At 37.0% G+C, this 23071-nt stretch overlaps 1 protein-coding gene across 10 annotated transcripts in view; it reads left to right on the forward strand.

Moving 5' to 3' along the window:
• Positions 1–23071, forward strand: part of MYO3A (myosin IIIA) — a 242757-nt gene that overhangs the window by 99984 nt on the left and 119702 nt on the right. For all 10 annotated transcript variants that reach the window (XM_007081307.3, XM_042991254.1, XM_042991256.1 and 7 more), the window contains exons 10-14: positions 4783–4882; positions 6494–6610; positions 8077–8181; positions 8289–8372; positions 13481–13683. In XM_007081307.3, coding sequence (XP_007081369.2) covers positions 4783–4882; positions 6494–6610; positions 8077–8181; positions 8289–8372; positions 13481–13683 — 609 coding nt within the window. The remainder of the gene's footprint in view (positions 1–4782; positions 4883–6493; positions 6611–8076; positions 8182–8288; positions 8373–13480; positions 13684–23071) is intronic.

The raw sequence follows: 23071 nt of genomic DNA on the forward strand, positions 1-23071 counted from the left end.
CATAGGGTTGGTCACACGAAGAGATAATATTCTTTGCATACTGGCTAGTTGGGTGGGGCTCAGTATGGTGATTCAAGCTGCCAACATATTTCATGCATCTGTATCCTTGATGCCAGGCATAGAAAGATGAGTAATGCTTGGTTTCTGCCCACAAGTTTCTCCTAGTCCAATAGGAATGATGAACATTCCTACTTAAATATGAAAGCTTCTCTGCTAGTAGTGCATTCTCTCTGCAAAGTCCTGCAAAAGCTTCACAGAGAGGATGTTATTTGAGCCTGACTTTGTGTGATAAAGTAGAACTTTGCCAGACATGGAAGGAAAATAATTCCAGGCAGAGAAAGGATGAGCAAAGCACAGAATCTCGAAATACTTGGCATATTGGGGAATGTTCTGTACAGAGATGATAGTTGATGCTGCTGGAAAGGCTCTTTGAGACAAGGCTGTGAAGGGCTGTGAATTCCATGCCAAGGAGTTTTTAAGTCATGTTGTAGAAAATGGAGAGCCATCTGAGGTTTTCAGTCATTACAATAATAAGATCTTTTCTCAGTTTTTGGACCAAAAGCATCAGAGGATGAATTTACAGGAATGGAAGAGTGAGTGTAGCAGCCAGCCAAATATTGATCCCCATATTCCTCACCATATGTTTCTTGTAATTCTCTAGGAACAGTCTTTAGCTACCAAATCAGCCCATAAAAACAGATGAAAAACTCAGGGTTCTGCAATTAAATGGATAATTGGATTTCTTTCTCTGTTTTCTCAAAAATAATATGAGTCTCTTTGGAAATAGGAGAAAAAATAAGATGATACCTGTTGAATTCAGCAAATATGGAGACCAACTAAGTGGAAATTCTGTGCCAGAAATTGTACAGGATATATATTGACTCATTCATGCAACTAACATTTATTGAGGACCTACTATGTTTTAAATAATCTGCTTGTTCCTAAGGTACAAGGGGGAACCAAGGACACACAGTCTCATGCATCTTGGAGTTTACAGAATAATAATGGATTCAAATATTAACTAAATCATCCATACCAATAAGTGTATATTTGTAAATTTTTGTAAATTCTATCGAAATTGGGGAATCTAAGAGTTGAAAATAGAAGTAAAACTATCCCCATTATTAGATATAAGTTTTCTATCAGGGTGATCTGCAAATATTTTCTCCCAGTCTGTGGCTTTGCTTTTTGTTCTTTAACAGTATCTTCCATAAAGCAGAAGTTTTTAATTTTAATGAAGTCCAAGTTACTGATTTTTTTCTTTCATGGATGGTGCTTTTGGTGTTATATCTAAAAATTCATTTCCAAACCCAAGGTTATCAAGATTTTCTCCAATGTTATCTTCTAGGAGTTTTACAGTTTCGGATTTTACAATTAGGTCTGTGATCCATTTTGAGTTAATTTATGTGAAAGGGGCCAGGTTAGTGTCTAGATTTTTTTTTATTTTTGCATATGGACATCCAGCTTTTCCAGCTCCATAGGTTGAGAAATCCCCAGAGAACTTTACAGTCTAGTTAAGGAAATAGGGCTCATATACAAATGATGGGCTGAAATGCCATAACTAAAATATTTGTCCTGAAGGATGTATAGAATTATGCTGAGAAGTTTTAAGAGGTGACATTTGAGGTGAGCTGTGAACATAAAGTTTCATCATACAGCTGAAGAGGAAATAATATAAACAAAGGGTAAATCTTACTGACTGCAATGTTGAGAAGAATGTAGAAGGCAAAGGTGGCAGCAGGGAACCTTCCTGGGTGGGAGGAGATAGTGATAGTGGGATGCAATATGGCAGAGGTGATGGTGGTAGGATATTGTTGGTCCTAGATGGACTTTGACATTAAGCTGATGGAATTTGTATGTAGATTGCATGAAAGATATGAGAGAAAGAGAAGAGCTAAGGATCCCTAAGCTTTTTAACATAAACAATCAGGATAGTGGAGTCACCATTTACTGAGATAAGAATTATGGGACAGGAGCAGGTTTGGGGCTGCATATTCAGGAGGGGTTGGGATGTGTTAAGTCTGCCTGTTAGACTTCTGAGTGAAGTGTTGAGTAAGCAGTTGGATGCTTAAGTCTGGAGATCAGCAGAGTTGTCAATGCGTAAGTGGTATTTAAAGCTCTGAAATCAGGAAGTGAGTAGATACAGAAGAAAATAACCACAAGGATTGAAGCTCCAGAGATCCCAAACATGACAGTTAGAAAGATGAGGAGGAACCAGAAAAAGATACTCAGGTGGAGATGCCAGTGAGGCAAGGAAGAGAATCAAGAGAAGTATACAGGACACTAAAACAAGTATATTTAAGAAGGAGTTTGTTGATGCTGCCAGTACGTTAAGTAAAATGAGGACTTAGACTTGACCATTGGATTTAGTAGTGTAAGGCCATTAATGTTCTTAACAAGAGCTATTTCCATGGAGTAAGAAATGGCAGCCTGACTGAAATGGGTTTTCTTAAAGTATGAAAAGAAATTAAGTAGAGATAATTCTTTTGAGGATTTTTCTTGCTATAAAGCGAGGAAATAAAAGAGTAGATGAAAGAAATTGGAACTCAAGAAAGGGTGTTGTGTTTGTTTCTTTTCAGACAAGTACTATAATACCTGAGAGGGAAAAATGAGTGATGTTAGGAATGAGAGAGGAACCAGTGGAAGTGGTATCCTTGAATAAATGAGAGAAGACAGAATCCAGTGAACCAAAAGAGGGGCTGGCCAAAGATAGAGGTGGGGACAGTTTATCAATAGTGACTTAATTCTAAAACATCCAGTGTTGGCAGGGATGTGAAGAAAAAGGAACATTCATGCACTGTTGGTGGGAATGCAAATTGGTGCAGCCATGGTGGAAGACAGTATGGAAGTTCCCCCAAAAATTAAAAGTAGAACTACCATATGATCCAGGAATTACACTACTTGGTATTTACTCAAAGAAAACAAAAATACTAATTCAAAGGGATACATGCACTCCTATGTTTATTGCAGCATTATCTACAATAGCCAAACTGTGGAAACAGCCCAAGTGTCCATTGATAGATGAATGGATAAAGAAGATGTGGTGTGTGTGTGTGTGTGTGTGTGTGTGTGTGTGTGTGTGTGTGATGGACTATTATTCAGCCAAAAAAAGAATGAAATTTTGCCAACAAAACAACATGGATGGAACTAGAGTATAATGCTAAGTGACATAAGCTAGTCAGAGAAAGACAAATACCATGATTTCATTCATATGTGGAATTTAAGAAACAAAACAAACAAAGGAAAAAAGAGACCAACCAAAAAACAGACTCTTAACTATAGAGAGCAAACTGATGGTTGCCAGAAGGCTGTAGGTGGGAGCATGGATGAAATAGGTGAAACGGATTAAGAGTAACACTTATCTTGATGAACACTGAGTAGTATATGGAATTGTTGAATCACCATATTGTATGCCTGACATGAATATAACACTATGTTAACTACACTGGAATTAAAAAATTTAAAAAATAGTGACCTAATTCTCTAAGCAATGAGAAACCATTAAAGTCTACTGAGTAAGTGGTATGGTTCTTGTTATTCCTCATAGTCTATTCCTTTTACGAATGGACAAATTCAAATGCTTAAAGTACAGTTGACCCTTGAACAACATGGGCTTGAGCTGCACTGGTTCACTTGTATGCAGATTTTTTTCAATAAATACAATATAACACTGTAAGTGTATTTTCTCTTATTATTTTCTTTTTTTTAAATTTTATTTATTTTGAGGGTGAGAGAGCGTGTGAGCAGGGGAGGGGCAGAGGGAGAGGGAGAGAGAGAATTCTGCACAGAGCCCAACGTGAGGCTTGATCTCACAGACTATGAGATCATGACCTCTGAGCTGAAATCAAGAATCAGACACTTAACCACTGAACCACCGAGGCACCCCTATTCTTCATGATTTTCTTAATAGTATTTTCTTTTCCTAGCTTACTTTATTGTAAGAATACAGAATAAAATATGTATAACATAGAAAATATGTGCTAATCAACTTTATGTTATCGGTAAGGCTTCTGGTCAACACTATAGTTAAGTTTTGAGGAGTCAAAAGTTATACCTGGATTTTTGACTTCGTGGAGGCATTGGAAACTCTAACCCCACATTGTTTCAAAAGTCTACTGTATCTCCAAAAATAAACCTTGAAAATACAGTTTTGTTCAAAACACCAAGTAGATGAGAATTTCATGGCCAGAAAAGTTGAAACAAACCATGGTGTCTATCTCAGCAGCTTCCACAGCCTTCATGTCAAATCAAGAACCTTTGGCTATTCTCTAAAGTTGCTGAAATGTTTCCTTTGAAAATAAATTCCTAGTGCCTGAAACCAATTTTCGACGTACATCTAACCATTTGAAAATTCACAATGGGGTTTATTTTGTATTTCTCTTAAAAATTGATGAATAATAATTTTTAATGTTGCCATTCCTTGGCCACCAATGGTCTGACACTACCTCAGACAAAATTGGAAATCTAATGAATTCAGATCTCACCAATTTGTAACAGATCAAGTCACACATAGCAAATTATATATAGGAGAGTTCTTGATAGAATTAATGGACTCTTTTCATCATCTGTGAGGTAAGCTTGACATGTTGTAATTTTCCAATAGAGAGGAGAAAACAGATAAAATATATTAGGCTATTTTCTGATAAGTGGTCATCATTGAATTTAGGAAATCAGCTTCGTAGAAGTTTTTTTAATCTCCTATATATCTAAAACCTACTTCCGCTATGATCAGTGATAAGTTCTCAAGTCAGAAAGGATTTTTCTCTTTGTACTGCTCCACAGACATGAACGTATTCACACCAAGAAAAGTAACTTCAGTAGATCACTAATATCCACTCTGAAGGATGTAGACGATTTAGCAACCCTAGAAGTTTTGGATGAGGTAAGAAACGTGGCTTAATTAAACTTAAACATTCTAGATTTTGTTTAATTTATAGATATGAACAGGAAGTTGTTTGAATAGCATCTGTATGCAATGTCTCTTAGCTTCCTGATTATCTCTCCCATCTTCACTTTTAATACGTATAACTCAAATTTCCAGATCTTTCCAGCCTAACGTCAATTTTTTTTCTTTTTTTGATAGGTTACAAAGGTGTGGGTTCCCACTAGCATGAGTTGCTTATAAGTTACAGACCCTTTTTCCTCTGAATTCTTTTCAGAAAGCTCAGAGGGATGATTTACTGAGGTCAGAAAATGGTCTGCTTCCTACAACCTCTAATGTGGCATCCTCCTTCTATATCCTCTTCTGTTCCACTCTCAGTGTCTATACCCAGAGGCTTCTAGGAAACCTCAAGAGCCTGTCTGTCTTAACTAGGGTCAGTGTCCTGCTTATGGGGTCCCAGATCCCCTGCTCTCAGAGAGCTGGGCCTTTAGGGCAGTGAATTCTACTTCTTACCCAGTGCCTCACAGCTATCTCAAGCATCTCTTATGAAGGTACAAATACAAGCCAGTAAATTATAGCTTCAGCCTCCCTTCCTCTCATCTCCCTTCATTCTGGATAATCAGATCATTAGAGAAATAAGTAGCTCCTTTTCAATAACAAGTTGGGATCTCCATCCTGCCTGATCAACTTTTTTTTTTTTTAAATACATCTGATACATGCCAGAACATTTTCCTTTGAGATTCATCAATCAGGAGACATCTTCTGAACAGAAGTAGTCATTTGGTAAATTTAGGGTGGCTTAAACAACTGAAGTACTTGCTCGAAATAATCTTTCTTGGGAACATCAAATATCTTGTAATCAAGTAGTGTTCGCAAGTCAGAGATTTGCCAGCACCTTTATGAATCTTTTCATACCACATTTTTCAATGATGTGAATTTCTGGATTTGTATATTATAAAGAAGACTTCACTCATCATGTTGCTGACCTATATATTAAACACTGGGTTTATTTGTTTCTGTTATCTGTGCTTTTGTTTTTGTCTCTTTTGAGCTATGATGTTTTGCTATTCTCGTGTCATGTCTTAAATGATGATTTCTGACACTATTAAAATTGATTCCATGTACTCATGATTTATCAACTATGAAAGTTACTTCTCCACACATTTCACTGTACCTCATAAAGCCAAATGTCTCAGCAAAGGGCTAAGATATTCTACAGAGCCACTAAATAACCTTGATTTGGAATAAAATCATGTTCACTGTATCTTCCCTTCCCTTTTCTATTGGTTTTTCTCTCTCTTTTTTTTTTCATCTTCCACATTTACTTACTTCCTGGAAGGCTTTCTACATATAATATCCCTGTAATATCTCACGTGACCTTTGGAAAACGCACAGAACAATGCCATACCTCTATGGCTCTCAAAACAAGAAAATGTCTGCCAAGTGGAAGGATAGTTGCTGACCCAATGTTATACTTCTTACTATCAGCATATCTATTTCCTTCTGATCCTTGGTCCAGATTCCAGATGTTTTATTTATTACTGTTTACATTTTAAATTGTAACTACCATTAAATTATTTTTAAGAAAAAAATATTTTTATTTTATTACAGAATACAGTCTCCGAGCAACTTGAGAAGTGTTATTCCAGAGATCAGATTTACATCTATGTGGGAGATATACTCATTGCTCTTAATCCTTTTCAGAGTCTGTGTCTTTATTCCACAGAGGTATGTGGTGTGGCTTACATTCTTTTACTTTGTACTAGTAATTATACTATTCAGATATTTAAATTAATTTAGATGATGCCAAAGAAAGTTTTATTCAATATCTTGAATAAACAGATAATTATTGCTAAAACATAGAGATAGGAAAAATAGAAGGTGAATCAGTCTGGATATGGTTTGTGGTCTTTCTTTTCCCAAAAGTATGTGGTGGAATGTTAATTACTTATAGTTATTGGTAACTGGCCTGTACTATGTATCATATTAATAAATAGATGTTTACAAAAGTGTATCTTATTGTCTACCTCTGAACCAAGTATGGGAGAGTGAAGAGCATAATTACATTTTTATACAGGTAATATATACTTAATGGCTATGAAACTTGTCATTATGAATTTTAAAATTCCTTTTGACATATTAGTTGGTTTTTAGTATCAGACAGTGTGTGTTTTTTTGAATATGAGTATATAATTATCTATTATTCAAGCCCTAATGGTTTAAATACAGATCAGTATTCTGGAATTAAGCTAGGCTGTTTTTCTTTTTCTTTTTTTTTTTTAAATTTTTTTTAAGTAATCTCTATACCACACATGGGGGTTGAACCCAGGATCCTGAGATTAAGAGTCACATGCTCTTCTGACTGGACCAGCCAGGCACCCTTTTCATTTTTTCATTTTTTATTTTATTTTTTATTTCTTAAAGATTTTTTATACTTTTTTTAATGTTTATTTTTGAGAGAGAGAGAGAGAACACGTGGGGGAGGAACAGAGAGAGGAGGACAGAGGATCCAAAGCGGGCTCTGTGCTGACAGCAGCGAGCCCAATGTGTGGCTCAATCTCACAAACTATGAGATCATGACTTGAGCTGAAGTCAGATACTCAACCAGCTGAGCTACGGAGGCATCCCTATACTTTTTTTTAAAGTTTATTTATTTATTTTGAAAGAGAGAGTAGAGGGTAAAGAGAAAGAGAAAATCCCAAGCAGGTTTCTCACTATCAGCACAGAGCTCGATGTAGGGCTCAATCCCTAGAGCTGTGAGATCATGACCTAAGCCGAAATCAAGAAATTACAGTATTTTGGGTTTCTGTTTGCTTGTTTTTTTGCTTTTTGGGTTTTTTTTTTCTGAAATAATGGTATTTTGAAACGTTAACTTCTTCTTTGAAAGTGGTTTGCACTCCCAAGAAAGTCTTCTTTTAAATACTGCTCCCAGTGTGATATTATATTTTATTATGTCACATCCTATTTCTGGATTTTTTTTACATCAGGCCTTTATTTTACATAATTGTGCATGATTTGTGCATGTAAATATGGGTAGTATGTGTGTGTAACATGTGTGTAAAGTTCTGGTGGTGTGAGAGTGTATTTTGATTTATATTTTGCTTAAAAATTGAGAGTCCTGTCTATAAATAATTTAAGATTTAAACAAAAACAAAAAGAAAAGCCCCACAAAATGTGTTCTTTTTAACCATTAGCATTCAAAACTATATATTGGAGCAAAGAGAACTGCCAATCCTCCTCACATTTTTGCAATGGCTGACGTAGGATACCAGTCCATGATAACATATAATTCAGATCAGGTAAGGAGAGTTTCACATTCTTAGAAATTGCCTTCTTAGGTTCTTATGTGTAAGCCCGATCTTGTGAGGATGAACTTTTCTCATGGTTTCCTTTTCTTATTGTGCAGTGCATTGTTATTTCTGGAGAAAGTGGTGCTGGAAAGACTGAAAGTGCTCATCTTTTGGTTCGGCAGCTGACAGTGCTTGGAAAGGTATAATTTTTCTCTATCCTAACAGAAATATTTGTTATACTTCAGAACCTAATATAACTGATTAGATTAATGCTTGCTAATTCCCACATTTGATAATGTACAGAAATTATAAAACACACTTGTTATCCTCTGTGAGTTTAAAATATAACAAACAGTATAAAAAGTATATGCTCTGGAGCGCCTGGGTGGCTCAGTCCATTAAGTGGCTGACTTCGGTTCAGGTCATTATCTCACAGCTTGTGAGTTCGAGCCCTGTGTCAGGCTCTGTGCTGACAGCTCAGAGCCTGGAGTCTCCTTCAGATTCTGTGTCTCCCTCTCTGTCTGCCCCTACCCCACTTGTGCTCTGTCTCTCAAAGGTGAATAAATGTTAATAAATAAATAAATATTAAAAAACAAAATAAAAAGCATATGCTCTGCTTTGAGGATATTCTAACTTTTCTCACTCTTATAGTAGGCAAGGCTTTATAAATGTGATATTCTCTATTTTTAGCCCCAGCACATTCACTAAATGCCTTCTTTACTTTTCTCCTTTTATTCCTTGTGGGTAAAAAAGAAGTTAATATACAAAAATCAATTTTACATATATAATATATATATCATCTATTTTATATGTAATACAAAAGTTAATTTGTATTATATATATAATGATAAATTATAATGATAGCAATGATAAATTATAAATTGAAATTTTAAAGTCTCATTTACAATAGCACCAAAAAATTAGCTATTTATATCTAAATCTTCTAAAATATGTACAAAATTTGTATGCTGAAAAATGGAAAAAAATGGATAAATGAAATCAAAGAAGACCTACATAAATGGACTATACCATGTCCATGGATTAAAAGATTCATTACATATGCCATTATGGCAAAGTTGATCTGTAGATTCAGTGCTATTACAATGAAAATACCAGCAGGATTTTTTTCTGTAGAAATTGAGAAGCTGAATTAAAAATTTGTATGGAAAGACAAAAGAGCTACAATAATCAAACAAATTTGATAAAGAACAAAGTTGGAGAGCTACTACTACTTGATTTTCACTCTCTGTAGAGCTACAATAGTTATTATATTCAATGTTAAAAGCCTAATTCACCAGGGAAAAATATTAGATTTCACCAAAATTAAGAACTTCTGTTCTCTGAATGACATTGTTAAAATGAAACAACAAGCTACATACTCAAAGAAACTATTTGCAAGTCACGAATCTAATAAAACTTGTATCCTTAATATATATATTATAAAAAAAAACTCTTAAAACCCAATAATAAGAAATCAAATAACAAAAAATTAACAAAAGGATGTATTAACTAGAGTTAGCTGATAAAAGTATATTTTTAGGGGCGCCTGGGTGGCTCAGTCAGTTAAGCGTCTGACTTCGGCTCAGGTCATGATCTCGTGGTCCGTGGGTTCGAGCCCCGTGTCGGGCTCTGTGCTGACAGCTCAGAGGCTGGAGCCTGTTTCGGATCCTGCGTCTCCCTCTTTCTCTGACCCTCCCCTGTTCATGCTCTCTCTCTCTCTCTCTCTCTCTCTCTCTGTCTCAAAAATAAATAAATGTTAAAAAAATTTAAAAAAAAAAGTGTATTTTTAAAAATGAACAGAAGGCTTGAACAGTCACTTCACCAAAGACAATATGTAGATGGCAGATAAACAAATGAAAAGTTGTTCAACATCAGTTGTCATTGGGGAAGTGCAAATTAAAACACAATGAGACATCATTACACACCTATTAAAATGTCTAATTTTTTCTTTTATCTAATAATACCAACTGCTGAGAAGCATGGGGAATAACTGGAACGCTCATATATTTCTGTTGAAATACAAAATACTGCAGTCACTTTGGAAAATAGTTTGGAAGTTTTGTTTTTGGGGTTTTTTTGTTGTCTTTTAAAGTTCATTTTGAGAGAGAGAGAGACAGAGAGACAGAGAGACAGAGAGAGAGAGAGAGAGAGAACAAGTGGGGGATGGGCAGAGAGAGAGGGAGAGAAAGAATCCTAAGCAGGGTCCATGCTCTCAGCGTGGAGCCTAGTGCAGGGCTCAAACCCATGAACTGTGAGATCATGACCTGAGCTAAAATCAAGAGTCAGACGCTTAACCGATGAACTACCCAGGCACCCTGGGAATATTTTTATAAATTTAAACTATACTTATCATCCAGCCCAGCAATCCTACTCTTAGTTTATTTATCCAAATAAAATAAAAACTCATGTTCATACAGAAACCACAGACAAATACGTATAGTGGCTTTGTTCATAATCTCCAGAATGAGGAAACAACCAAACAAGGGAATGGATAAACAAACCAGTACATCTATACAGTGGAATATTCTTCAATAACAAAAAGGAACAAACATTGATACAAGGAATGAATCTCATTAGATGAGATTTGGATGAATGTCAGATGCATTGTGTTAAGTCAAAAGAGTCAGATTCAGATGACTATATGCTATATGATTCAATTTATATGTCATTCCTGAAAATTTAAAGTTATAGAGACAGGGTCATCTGAGTGGCTCCATCAGTTAAATATCTGCTGTTGATTTCAGCTCATGATCTCATGGTTGGTGGGTTCAAGCCCTGTGTTGGGCTCTGTGCTGACAGTTTGGAGTCTGGAGCCTGCTTTGGATTCTGTGTCTCCCTCTCTCTCTGCCCCTCCCCCCACTCTGAAAAAAATTTTAAAAAAAACATTAAAAAATTAAAATTATAGAGAGAAACAAATCAGTGATTGTCACAGGCTGGGGATGGAGGGAGGGGTTGACTATAAAGGGTAGCGATATAGTTTTGGGAGGTGATGAAACTGTCCTATGTGTGGATTTATAGTGGGGGTTATTTGATTGTACATGTTTGTAAAAACTTTCAGAACTGTGCTCTATAAAGGATAAATTTTTTAAAAATATTTTAATGTTTATTATTTATTTTTGAGAGACACAGAGAAACAGAGCACAATTGGGAGAGGGGCAGAGAGAGAAGGAGACACAGAATCTGAAGCAGGCTCCAGGCTCTGAGCTGTCGGCACAGAGCCCAATGCAAGGCGCGGAGCTTGAACCCACAAACACGTGAGATCACAATCTGAGCCAAAGTCAGATGCTTAACCTCTTAACCAACTGAGCCACTATAAAGGATGAATTTTACTGTGTGTAAAAATATACCTTAATTTTTGAAAAAGAGAAGTTGATGATAGAAACTTGGTTTGATTTTCCAGGTAGGGTCCTTGAATAAAGTCAAGAAATATATATATGACTAAAATTAAGGAAAAAAAAACCATTGTGTACAACTGATCCCTGTGAAGATTTTTATTATGATCCACATAGTTATACACGATATAGTATTCTATTAAAATTTTTCCTCACTATGATTATAAGAATCTTCTAAGTACTGTGAGTGTAAGGACAGACTTAATCTCTCCATAAAAGGGTGAAGCTTCATCATGTCAAAACAACTTCTTAATTGAATCTAATTCATTTTCAGAATCATCAGTTGACAGATTTCTGTGCTTATATTAAAAATCAATTAACTGACAGATTTCTGTGCTTGTATTAAAAAATCAATTAACTAGTTTTTATGTTTTCAATCACGTGTGTGGGTATGAAATAGAAACATGACTTTGCTAGAACTGGAACAGCCAGTAGTGACCAGGAAGCTAGTGCTACCTCAGGACTGTCATCCCGGTCCCTTCCGCATCCCATTTTCCATCAACTTCCCCTCTCCTTACTTCTAGGATAAGAAGAAAAAAAAAGGTGTGATTTTTGAGGGAGAGGGGTGGTGAGGCACAGCATATTATCCTGCCATAGAAGACATGAACACCTGACTTAATTTACTCAAGGACCATCCACGTCCACAAGGGCCTTTGCTATTCTCTTTTGTGGTTGCATAGAGGGTCCCGTCAATGATGGATTAACTTGTGTGTGACTTTTGTTGTGTAGATGTCAGTAAGCCTGTTTATCTACTCACTTTATCTTATTCAGGAGCTAAAAATGTGATTTAATATTAACTGGGAATATATCTCTCTCCCAGAATCCTACCCATATTAGATCTTATCATATCTTTTACTTATCTCCTTGATAAAGATTTACCAGATACAAAACAGGATGTTTGGTGGGTTGAATTTACATTTGTAATATGCAGTCCTTATAATCTTATTTAATAAAGGCACTGCTAGTTAATACAGGTGGATAAAGATGCTTTCTCACCTTTTATATGAGTGCAAATCCAGCCCCATTTTAGAAGGCCTAAGCTTGTTCCAATGCTCATTATTCTCTTCTCTCAACCCTTATTGCCTATTTTAGAAGCTACTAAAAGTCTTTATATGCCCCCAAACCCTCCTTGTAAATACCCACTCCAGCCCACCTACGTCCTAACATGGCCCGTGTTCCAGAAATACCAACTGCTCCTCTCCCTTACCTGTATAATTTGCATACCTTTAACACAGCTGATCTCAACCAGGTATTACATTAAACATAATCTACTCAATCTAATTTCTACCAAGATGTGAATGACTGATACCTCCTTAACCTAATTATAACAATAACACTTGTTTCAGGGAAGGAGTATATGAGATGGGTAGGAGAAAATAGAGGGACAGCCAAGTAGGCCCACTGACCTTGACTGGGGTTCCACCCCTTCCATCCACACTTCTGAACTGTTCTCAGTTTTCACAGTTCCTCCCTTTCCCCTACTTCTGAATTTACAAATTATCTTTACTCCCTTATTTCCAGCTTTAACAGCTTCCATGGAAGCAAGGGAAGTGGTTCTGACCTTGGGGAGCATTTGGATGGGGGCCCAGGGAAGTAGAGGAGGAATAACAAAATGAGAGGTATACCCCAGTATGCATAGTCTGCTTATAAATTGTGTTTGTAAATCGAGCACTGACCAGAACTATATTTCAGTAGAAAAAGTACAGAACATCTCTTTGCCCCTTGGAGAAAGCAAGTGGGTGAATGCACTTACGGGAAAGGAAAAATAGTCTAGATATTGTAACATCTGGCAGTATGCCAGGAATATGCTCTCAGTACATTTATGTCTACATATAGTGCTTATCAAAGAAGAGGCATTTTATTATATACAAAATCAATTTTTTACATTTAAAGAACAATCTTGACATTTTCTCTAGGCTAATAACAGAACTCTGCAAGAGAAGATTTTACAAGTGAACAATTTGGTGGAAGCCTTTGGCAATGCCTCCACTATTATAAATGACAATTCCAGCCGATTTGGAAAATACTTAGAAATGAAATTTACCTCTTCTGGAGCTGTAGTGGGAGCACAGATTTCTGAATACCTTCTGGAGAAATCCCGAGTTATCCACCAGCCTCTGTAAGTCCGTGTCAAATATTTTCTTTTTTTCTGGGAAACAAGCAAAAATAACGCTTTTGTTTTAATGCTAAAATGTCTTACGTATTCAACAAACTCAACAAAATGTTATTGATCATCTACTATGTGCAACGCACTTGTTAGAATTGAAAAGGTCCCTCAGCACTGTCTTACTCTCACATGTGTTATATCTAGTAGAGGAGTTAATAAATCACCTAAAATTTATGATACCAGATATAAAACGTATGCCCATCATAGATACTAACAGGTAAAATTGGAATGATTTCGGAAGTAGGGGAGCATATATTTCTTTACACAAAACTAAAGTGAAATTTAATTAGACATCAGTCTTTTTTTCTTTTAAATGTTTACATACATAAATAGATCTTTGTATGAATTCTATCCTTCCTATGGTTATACACATGGGACCAAATAAAAGATTCAGGTATGGCCTTAATTGTATTGCCCTTTTAATTTACAGCTGATTTAATGCTGTAAATTCCATGCTTTGGCGTTAAGTTAAAGGAGTTCCTTTCAGCAGTTTATAGCTGAATGGCAATATTTCTCTCCTGTCCTAATGCTTGCAGAACATCTTTGTTTGTTATTCTTATGTGGGAACTATAGTCGAAACATTAGATTTGTACCCCTGTATTTATATTCCTTTTAAAAAGTGTGGCAAGTTAGTCTTTCCTTTTTCTTCTGTAGGTTTTACACCAAACATACCTACATTACTATAGTAGTAGGTCATTTGTTAAATTCATGGGAACACAAGCTCTTGTTATGTATTACTACATTATTATTTAACATAAATGCTTTCAAAGTTGCTATCATTCAATTTGTGAGTCAATTGTGAATATAAGTTGCCTGGGGTTCACCTCCTGAACTCAGCTTTCAATGTGGAAAATTATCCTTTGGTCCGTGCTCAATTCAAAATACATAAGAAATGATTATAAGACGAGTGTTTTGAATTGTGGCTTCACTACATGTTAGTTCACTTTGGGTAAGATATTTAAACCCTAAAAACCCTTCTAGGACCTTGGTTCTATGTGTGATTTGAAAAACTTAACCTCTCTGCACCTCAGGTTTTCATCTTTAAAATGGAAATAGCAGTAGTACCTACCTATCAGTTAAGATAATGCCTGTAAAGCATTTAGCACAATGAATAACACATAGTAAGAACCCATAAGTTTAAGCCATTATTAGCAGTAATGGTGTGGATAGTTGTGCAAAAACTTAGAAACAACACCTAGCACAGTACAGTAGATGGCAGCTACTATTATCGATGTGTGCCAGGTCCCCAGGGCTTAGTGAATACGCATGTCTGTGCCTCTGTCACCCATGCCTAGAGGAACCTTGGGGTCTTATACAGATGTGCAAACTTAACTGGTTCTCAAAACAATCTGTCCTGTTCTCAGAACTGTGTAAGACTCTCCTTCAGGCCTGTGGGGAAGAACTACCTAAGGGCGTGAATTACTGAGATTTGGGTGGGGCCACCATGGTACACAATGTCAGGGGGTACCATACACCGGGGTTCTATGGAACTATGTGTCTTGTGAACAGTAACTTCTGGAGCTACACAATCAGGCCCTGTGTTTGTAATAATAGAAACAACCTTGTTAATGTTTATTGATATATTTAGGATATATTCTAGGAAATTGCACAATTAAGATCATATTTTAGACAGGCTGTGAGTTAATTAAGCTTTTTTTTCCAACTATCCAAAGGAACTATTCTAGTTTTACAATGTTGTTTATCGGGGAAAAGCACTCTTAGGGCACCTGCGTGGCTCAGTCAGTTGTTAAGCATCCTCTTGATTTTGGTCCAGGTCATGATCTCACAATTTGTGAGATCGAGCCCCCCTTAGGGCTCTACACTAACAGTACAGAGTCTGCTTAGGATTCTCTCTCTCCCTCTCTCTTTGCCCTTCCCCTGCTCGTTCACACACATGTGCGTGTGCTGTCTCTCAAAGTAAGTAAACATTTTTTTTAAAAGGCACTCTTAAGTTCCCAACTTACAGTCAGGTTGAAATCCAACTCAGTTTATAATTTGAATATAGCTGCCTTGTAATTTTTCCATTTTTCTATTTTTTTACACCTATATTTTTCTTTTACTTAGTTTCAGTTGCATTTTTAAATTCTAGAGAAGCTTTTCGTGATCTTTGAAAATGAAGTGTCAAACAGACAAGTGAAGAATTCTTTCAGTCAGAGAACGAGGCAGAGTGAAGAATGAGTCTAGGTGACAGAGAAGAAGCAGAACAGACATCTATGTCTTTTAAATGAACTTACCCTTTCTTTTAAGGAAATAAGTTCTTTTCTCTTTTTGCCTCTGCCCATGTCATCCCACCCTAATCTCTCACCACATTTATTTTTATATATATTTGTATTTATCTATATATGTTTGTATATTTTAAATATTTATAAATAAGTATAAATAATTTATGAATATATTCATAAATACATGTTTATATGTGTGTTATATATGTTTATATATTTTTAATTTATTTTTTAACATATTTATTATTTATTTTTGAAAGAGAGGGAGGGAGAGACCCCCAAGTAGGCTTCATGCCGACAGCTCAGAACCTGACGAGGGACTCAAACTCATGAACTGTGAGATCATGACCTGAGTTGAAATCAGATGTCACTTAATCAACTGAGCCACCCAGTCACCCCTATTTTTTTATTTCTTTTTTTTAAATATTTATTTGAGAAAGAGAGAGAGCAAGCGAGCACAAGTTGGGGAGGGGCAGAAAAAGAGAGACGGAAGCAGAGAATCTGAAGCAGGCTCCAGGCTCTGAGCTGTCAGCACAGACCCCAACATGGGGCTCAAACCCACGAACTGTGAGATCATGACCTGAGCTGAAGTTGGATGCTTAACTGACTGAGCCACCCAGGTGCCCCTATTTTTTTTTTCTTTTTCTAATGATGGAAGTGTCATGTCATTTGTGGCTTAAATCTTCATCTAAATGTGGATAATTTTAAAGAAGAAATTCTTAAAGGGGGTTACTTAATTTCAAGAAGAAAATGAGTATATTGAAATCAATGCTAGATAATTCTCACGAATATACATTATCGCTGTTTCACTGCACTTTCCTTCCATTACTACAGTTTCATGCAGGAAGCATTGATTGTGTTTCACTCACATGCTCAGCACTTTACCAGATGCTGCAGGAGGCATCCATACAGTGGGAGATGTGGTGCTCTCTACAGAGGAAGGAAAATATTATTTATGGAACACTTACTGTGTGTCTGGCACTGTGCTAATAAGCACTTTATATCCATTTTAATTCTTACAGTGATAGGACAGGATATTCTTGCTGTTTTGCATGTAAGACTGGGACTGAGAATTGTAATAAGTCACCTAATGCCAAAAAGCTAATAAATGACTGAGTTGGGGTTTGAACCCATGTCTCTGTCTGACTCCAAAGTCCATAATTCATTCATTGATCCTTTTGGCAAATACTTATCAAGTACCTACTCTGTGCCAGGAACTGTACTAGGCACAGGAGATATAAACCTGAATGACATATGATTGCTCCAATAAAGCAGCTCAGTCTTCTGGATAATGTATGCTTTGAAACAAAACTTGCTGATCATTTGTTGGTTTCTAGTCTCAGGAAAGTAGGCAATGAGTTTATCTGCCAAGTGTAACCAGATAGGGATAAAGGGAGAGGGACTGAGGAGACTATGCGTCTTAGAGGAAGGAATCTTAGTGGAGAAAGCAGGAATTAAAAATGAAAAATTAAAAACACTGTTTCATGACTATCCTAAGAGGCCTTATGAATGCAAAGCTGCATTGTTGCCTTTCCAAGCCTTATTGCTGGCTGCTTTGTCGAAAATTGAAAGTTTCACAAGTGGGGTAAGCCATACACTTGTGAGAACTTTGCCACATTTTTCAGGGTGTTAGAGGTCTTGGCTGCATTAGTGATCCCCAGGGTCCAGAGCAGATGGACACACATGAGACAGCCCTGAGGACCTTCCCACAAATGACTGAGTGGAACTCTGAAGAAGTATTAGAAGATCCACAGTCAGGGGTGGGGTCAGAGTCAGAGAAATACTATTCAGTAACTTGCTGAGACCCTACATCTGTCCCCAGCCATTCTGACCTGGGAACCACTGGTCATATGCGCATGTATGGGATGCTATGGTCCTCTGTCTTCTTAAATACAGTTTTGATGTAGTTAAGGGCAAGGTAGGAGATGAGTAATTTTTGGCAGTATTTTCTTTTCCTGTTTCTTTAACTCTCCGATTGTTTATCCAACCAAAGGTCAGTGTATTTCCTATAGCATCTCCAGGTCTTGTCAAATTACAATTCTCAGTAAACGTAAACTGATAATTAAAGAGAAAACCACCAGTTGTGTGCATCTACATTTATGACTCACCTCTCTAATTGTACACTGCATTGTTTAAGTGTTGAAGGTGTGACACATAGAGCAATCGATGTGATTTCATTAGAACAAAGTGAACTAAAATATGTGCTGTGCCAGTCTTAGAGAACTTGTATTATTTTGTGGTGAGAAAAGACAAGAGGTAAACTTTTAGCTTTGTTCTAACCTTACTCATGTACGATGCTAGTGTTTGTTGAAGCATTACTGGTGACTGCGCAAGACACGGTGGGGAACTCCCCTTCTAAAGGACATGCTGGTCCTTGCTTCATGTCCAAGCCCATGGACCACCCTTTACTTGAAAAGCTCACCTGTCTTTTTTCCCCAGCTGGATTCTCTGGATTCCTCTCCTACTTCCCTGAATTTTTTTCCTCTGACTTCGATTCATCCATCATTCTCCAAACGTGTATTTACCAAAGATTTGTATTCAGAGTGTTTCTCTTTTCTCTCTTTACTTTCTCACTTAGCAATTCCTTCTGATGCCATGGCGTCAACAGGTAGCTCAAAGTGATTGACACCCAAAGATACACTTCTCACTCCCACCTGACTTCACATTTTTCATTTCCATGTACCTAGATATCTTGCTGCCACATATAATTCAACTGAATACACCTTGTCCCACACATCTTTCGTTCCCCATGGTCTCTTTTGGGGGAACGGGAACCATCCTTCTCCATTTATATGAAACCTTGGACCCTCCCTTCACTCCCCATGCCCAAACACTTGTGAGTTGATCTCCATAATGACTTTCCCAACTCTCCTCCACTTTCCCTTCCTCTGCTGCTATTTTTACCTCAAGCCCTTGTTCCCTCTGACTCAGACATTTGAAAGAATTGGATTTCCTGGACATTTGAACTCTCTTCCGAGGCATGGTGATATTATGCCCTTTCAGACTCAGGGAACATTCTCAACCCAGACTGCATACCAATCAAATCAGTGTTACTTTTTTCTTTCAAAATGTTTTCCTTCTTTTTGAAATACTCACAAGGAAGAACAGGAAGCCACATTAACCACTTTATCAAGTTGCACACATCCACTTACAAATGTTCATTTGTTAAAGACTAAATAGAGTATCTTACATAGTTACTAATGTGACACAGATATCAAACGTTGAACCATGTTATTTTAAACCCATATGAATTGTGTGTTGGAGCCCAAAATGAGCTTCCGTAAAAATTATTCTTGTAATGATTTTTGGCAGACTCATGAAACAAAGCTGGAGATTATAAGATGAAGCCACAGATACCCTAAAGCTCCAAATACCTTTTACTGCATCATTGGAGAAGTAAATGTATGTGGATATGTTCATCTTTGTTTCTGAGGAAAACTTACATGTACTGAAATAATAATTTCTAAAAAGAGCAAAGGTAAAACATCTATCTCAACTGAAATTATATTGCATAATATACAGGAGGAGGAGACCTAGGAAAGTTGTTTTTAAGACTTTATTTTTTTACAGCAGTTTTAGGTTCACAGCAGAATTGAGAGGAAGGTACAGATATACTGCTACCCCAATAGGTGCATAACCTCCCCCATTACCAACATCCCACACCAGAATGCTATACATGTTACAACCGATGAACTTAACCCTGACACATGGTAATCACCGAGAGTCCGTGATTTACATTAAGGTTCGTTCTTGGTGTTGTACTTTCTTTGAGTTTGGACAATTGCTTGGCATGTATCTACTCTTACAGTATTATATATGAGTATTTTCACTGTCTTATACAAGTCTTCTGCTCTGCCTATTCATCCTTGCCTCCCCCGACTTCTGGCAACCAATGATCATCTTACCTTCTTCATAGTTTTGCCTTTTCCAGAAGGTCATATAGGTGGAATCATACAATATGATGGTATGTAAAAGCGGCCTTTGCACATTGGCTTCTTTCACTTAGTAATATGCACGTAAAGGTTCTCCATGTCTTTTCATGGCTTTATAGGTCATTGCTTTTTAGCACTGAATTAATATTCCATTGGATGTACAGTTTATTTATCCATTCACCTACTAACAACTTCTTGGTTGTTTCGAGTTTTGGCAGTGATGAATAAAACTGCTACAAACATCCATATACAGATTTTTGTGTGAACACAAATTTTCTACCCCTTTCGCTAAATACCGAAGACCTCAATCGCTGGAACATATGGTAAGAATACCTTGAGTTTTGTAAGAAATGCCAAACTGTCTTCCAAAGTGGCTGTACCAGTTTACATTCCCACCAGCAGTGAATGAGAGTTCCTGTGGTTCTGCATCCTGGCCAACATTTGGTTTTGTCAACAAACAGATGTATAGTGATATCTCCTTGTGGTATTGATTTGCATTTCCCTGATGACATATGATGTGGAGCATCTTTTCATATGCTCATTTGACATCTGTAATATCTTCTTTGGTGAGGTGTCTGTGAAGGCTTTTGGTCCATTTTTTAATCAGGTTGTTTTCTTATTGTTGAGTTTTTAAAAAGTTCTTTGTATATTTTGGATAACAGTCCTTTATCAGACGTTTCTTTGTAAATATTTTCTCCCAACCTGTGGCTTGTCTTCTCATTCTCTTGAAAATGCTTTTTTTTTTCAATATATGAAATTTATTGTCAAATTGGTTTCCATACAACACCCAGTGCTCATCCCAAAAGGTGCCCTCCTCAATACCCATCACCCACCCACCCCTCCCTCCCACCCCCCATCAACCCTCAGTTTGTTCTCAGTTTTTAAGAGTGCTTTGGCTCTCTCCCACTCTAACCTCTTTTTTTTTCCTTCCCCTCTCCCATGGGTTTGTGTTAAGTTTCTCAGGATCCACATAAGAGTGAAAACATATGGTATCTGTCTTTCTCTGTATGGCTTATTTCACTTAGCATAACACTCTCCAGTTCCACCCACGTTGCTACAAAGGGCCATATTTCATTCTTTCTCATTGCCACATAGTACTCCATTGTGTATATAAACCATAATTTCTTTATCCATTCATCAGTTGATGGACATTTAGGCTCTTTCCATAATTTGGCTATTGTTGAGAGTGGGGTACAAGTGCCCCTATGCATCAGTACTCCTGTATCCCTTGGGTAAATTCCTAGCAGTGCTATTGCTGGGTCATAGGGTAGGTGTATTTTTAATTTTTTGAGGAACCTCCACAGTTTTCCAGAGCGGCTGCACCAGTTTGCATTCCCACCAACAGTGCAAGAGGGTTCCCGTTTCTCCACATCCTCTCCAGCATCTATAGTCTCCTGATTTGCTCATTTTGGCCACTCTGACTGGCGTGAGGTGATATCTGAGTGTGGTTTTGATTTGTATTTCCCTGATGAGGAGCGATGTTGAGCATCTTTTCATGTGTCTGTTGGCCATCTGGATGTCTTCTTTAGAGAAGTGTCTATTCATGTTTTCTGCCCATTTCTTCACTAGATTATTTGTTTTTCAGGTGTGGAGTTTGGTGAGCTCTTTATAGATTTTGGATACTAGCCCTTTGTCCGATATGTCATTTGCAAATATCGTTTCCCATTCTGTTGGTTGCCTTTTAGTTTTGTTGGTTGTTTCCTTTGCTGTGCAGAAGCTTTTTATCTTCATGAGGTCCCAATAGTTCATTTTTGCTATTAGTTCCTTTGCCTTTGGGGATGCGTCAAGTAAGAAATTGCTGTGGCTGAGGTCAGAGAGGTCTTTTCCTGCTTTCTCCTCTAAGGTTTTGATGGTTTCCTGTCTCACATTCAGGTCCTTTATCCATTTTGAGTTTATTTTTGTGAATGGTGTGAGAAAGTGGTCTAGTTTCAACCTTCTGCATATTGCTGTCCAGTTCTCCCACCACCATTTGTTAAAGAGACTGTCTTTTTTCCATTGGATGTTCTTTCCTGCTTTGTCAAAGATGAGTTGGCCATACGTTTGTGGGTCTAGTTCTGGGGTTTCTGTTCTATTCCACTGGTCTATGTGTATGTTTTTGTGCCAATACCATGCTGTCTTGATGATTACAGCTTTGTAGTAGAGGCTAAAGTCTGGGATTGTGATGCCTCCTGCTTTGGTCTTCTTCTTCAAAATTACTTTGGCTATTCGGGGCCTTTTGTGGTTCCATATGAATTTTAGGATTGCTTGTTCTAGCTTTGAGAAGAATGCTGGTGCAATTTTGATTGGGATTGCATTGAATGTGTCAATAGCTTTGGGTAGTATTGACATTTTGACAATATTTATTCTTCCAATCCAAGAGCATGGAATGTTTTTCCATTTCTTTATGTCTTCTTCAGTTTCCTTCATACGGTTTCTATAGTTTTCAGCATATAGATCTTTTACATCTTTGGTTAGATTTATCCCTAGGTATTTTATGCTTCTTGGTGCAATTGTGAATGGGATCAGTTTCTTTATTTGTCTTTCTGTAGTTTCATTATTAGTGTATAAGAATGCAACTGATTTCTGTACATTGATTTTGTATCCTGCAACTTTGCTGAATTCATGTATCAGTTCTAGCAGACTTTTGGTGGAGTCTGTCAGATTTTCCATGTATAATATCATGTCATCTGCAAAAAGCGAAAGCTTGACTTCATCTTTGCCAATTTTGATGCCTTTGATTTCCTTTTGTTGTCTGATTGCTGATGCTGGCACTTCCAACACTATGTTAAACAACAGCGGTGAGAGTGGACATCCCTGTCATGTTCCTGATCAGGGAAAAAGCTCTTAGTTTTTCCCCATTGAGGATGATGTTAGCTGTGGGCTTTTCATAAATGGCTTTTATGATGTTTAAGTATGTTCCTTCTATCCCGACTTTCTCGAGGGTTTTTATTAAGAAAGGATGCTGAATTTTGTCAAATGCTTTTTCTGTATCGATTGACAAGATCATATGGTTCTTATCTTTTCTTTTATTCATGTGATGTATCATGTTGATCGATTTGCGAATGTTGAACCCTGCATCCCAGGAATGAATCCCACTTGATCATGGTGAATAATTCTTTTTATATGCTGTTGAATTCAATTTGCTAGTATCTTATTGAGAATTTTTGCATCCATATTCATCAGGGATATTGGCCTGTAGTTCTTCTT

This window comes from Panthera tigris, chromosome B4 (genome assembly GCF_018350195.1).
Source record: "Panthera tigris isolate Pti1 chromosome B4, P.tigris_Pti1_mat1.1, whole genome shotgun sequence".
Classification (NCBI taxonomy): Eukaryota; Metazoa; Chordata; class Mammalia; order Carnivora; family Felidae; genus Panthera; species Panthera tigris.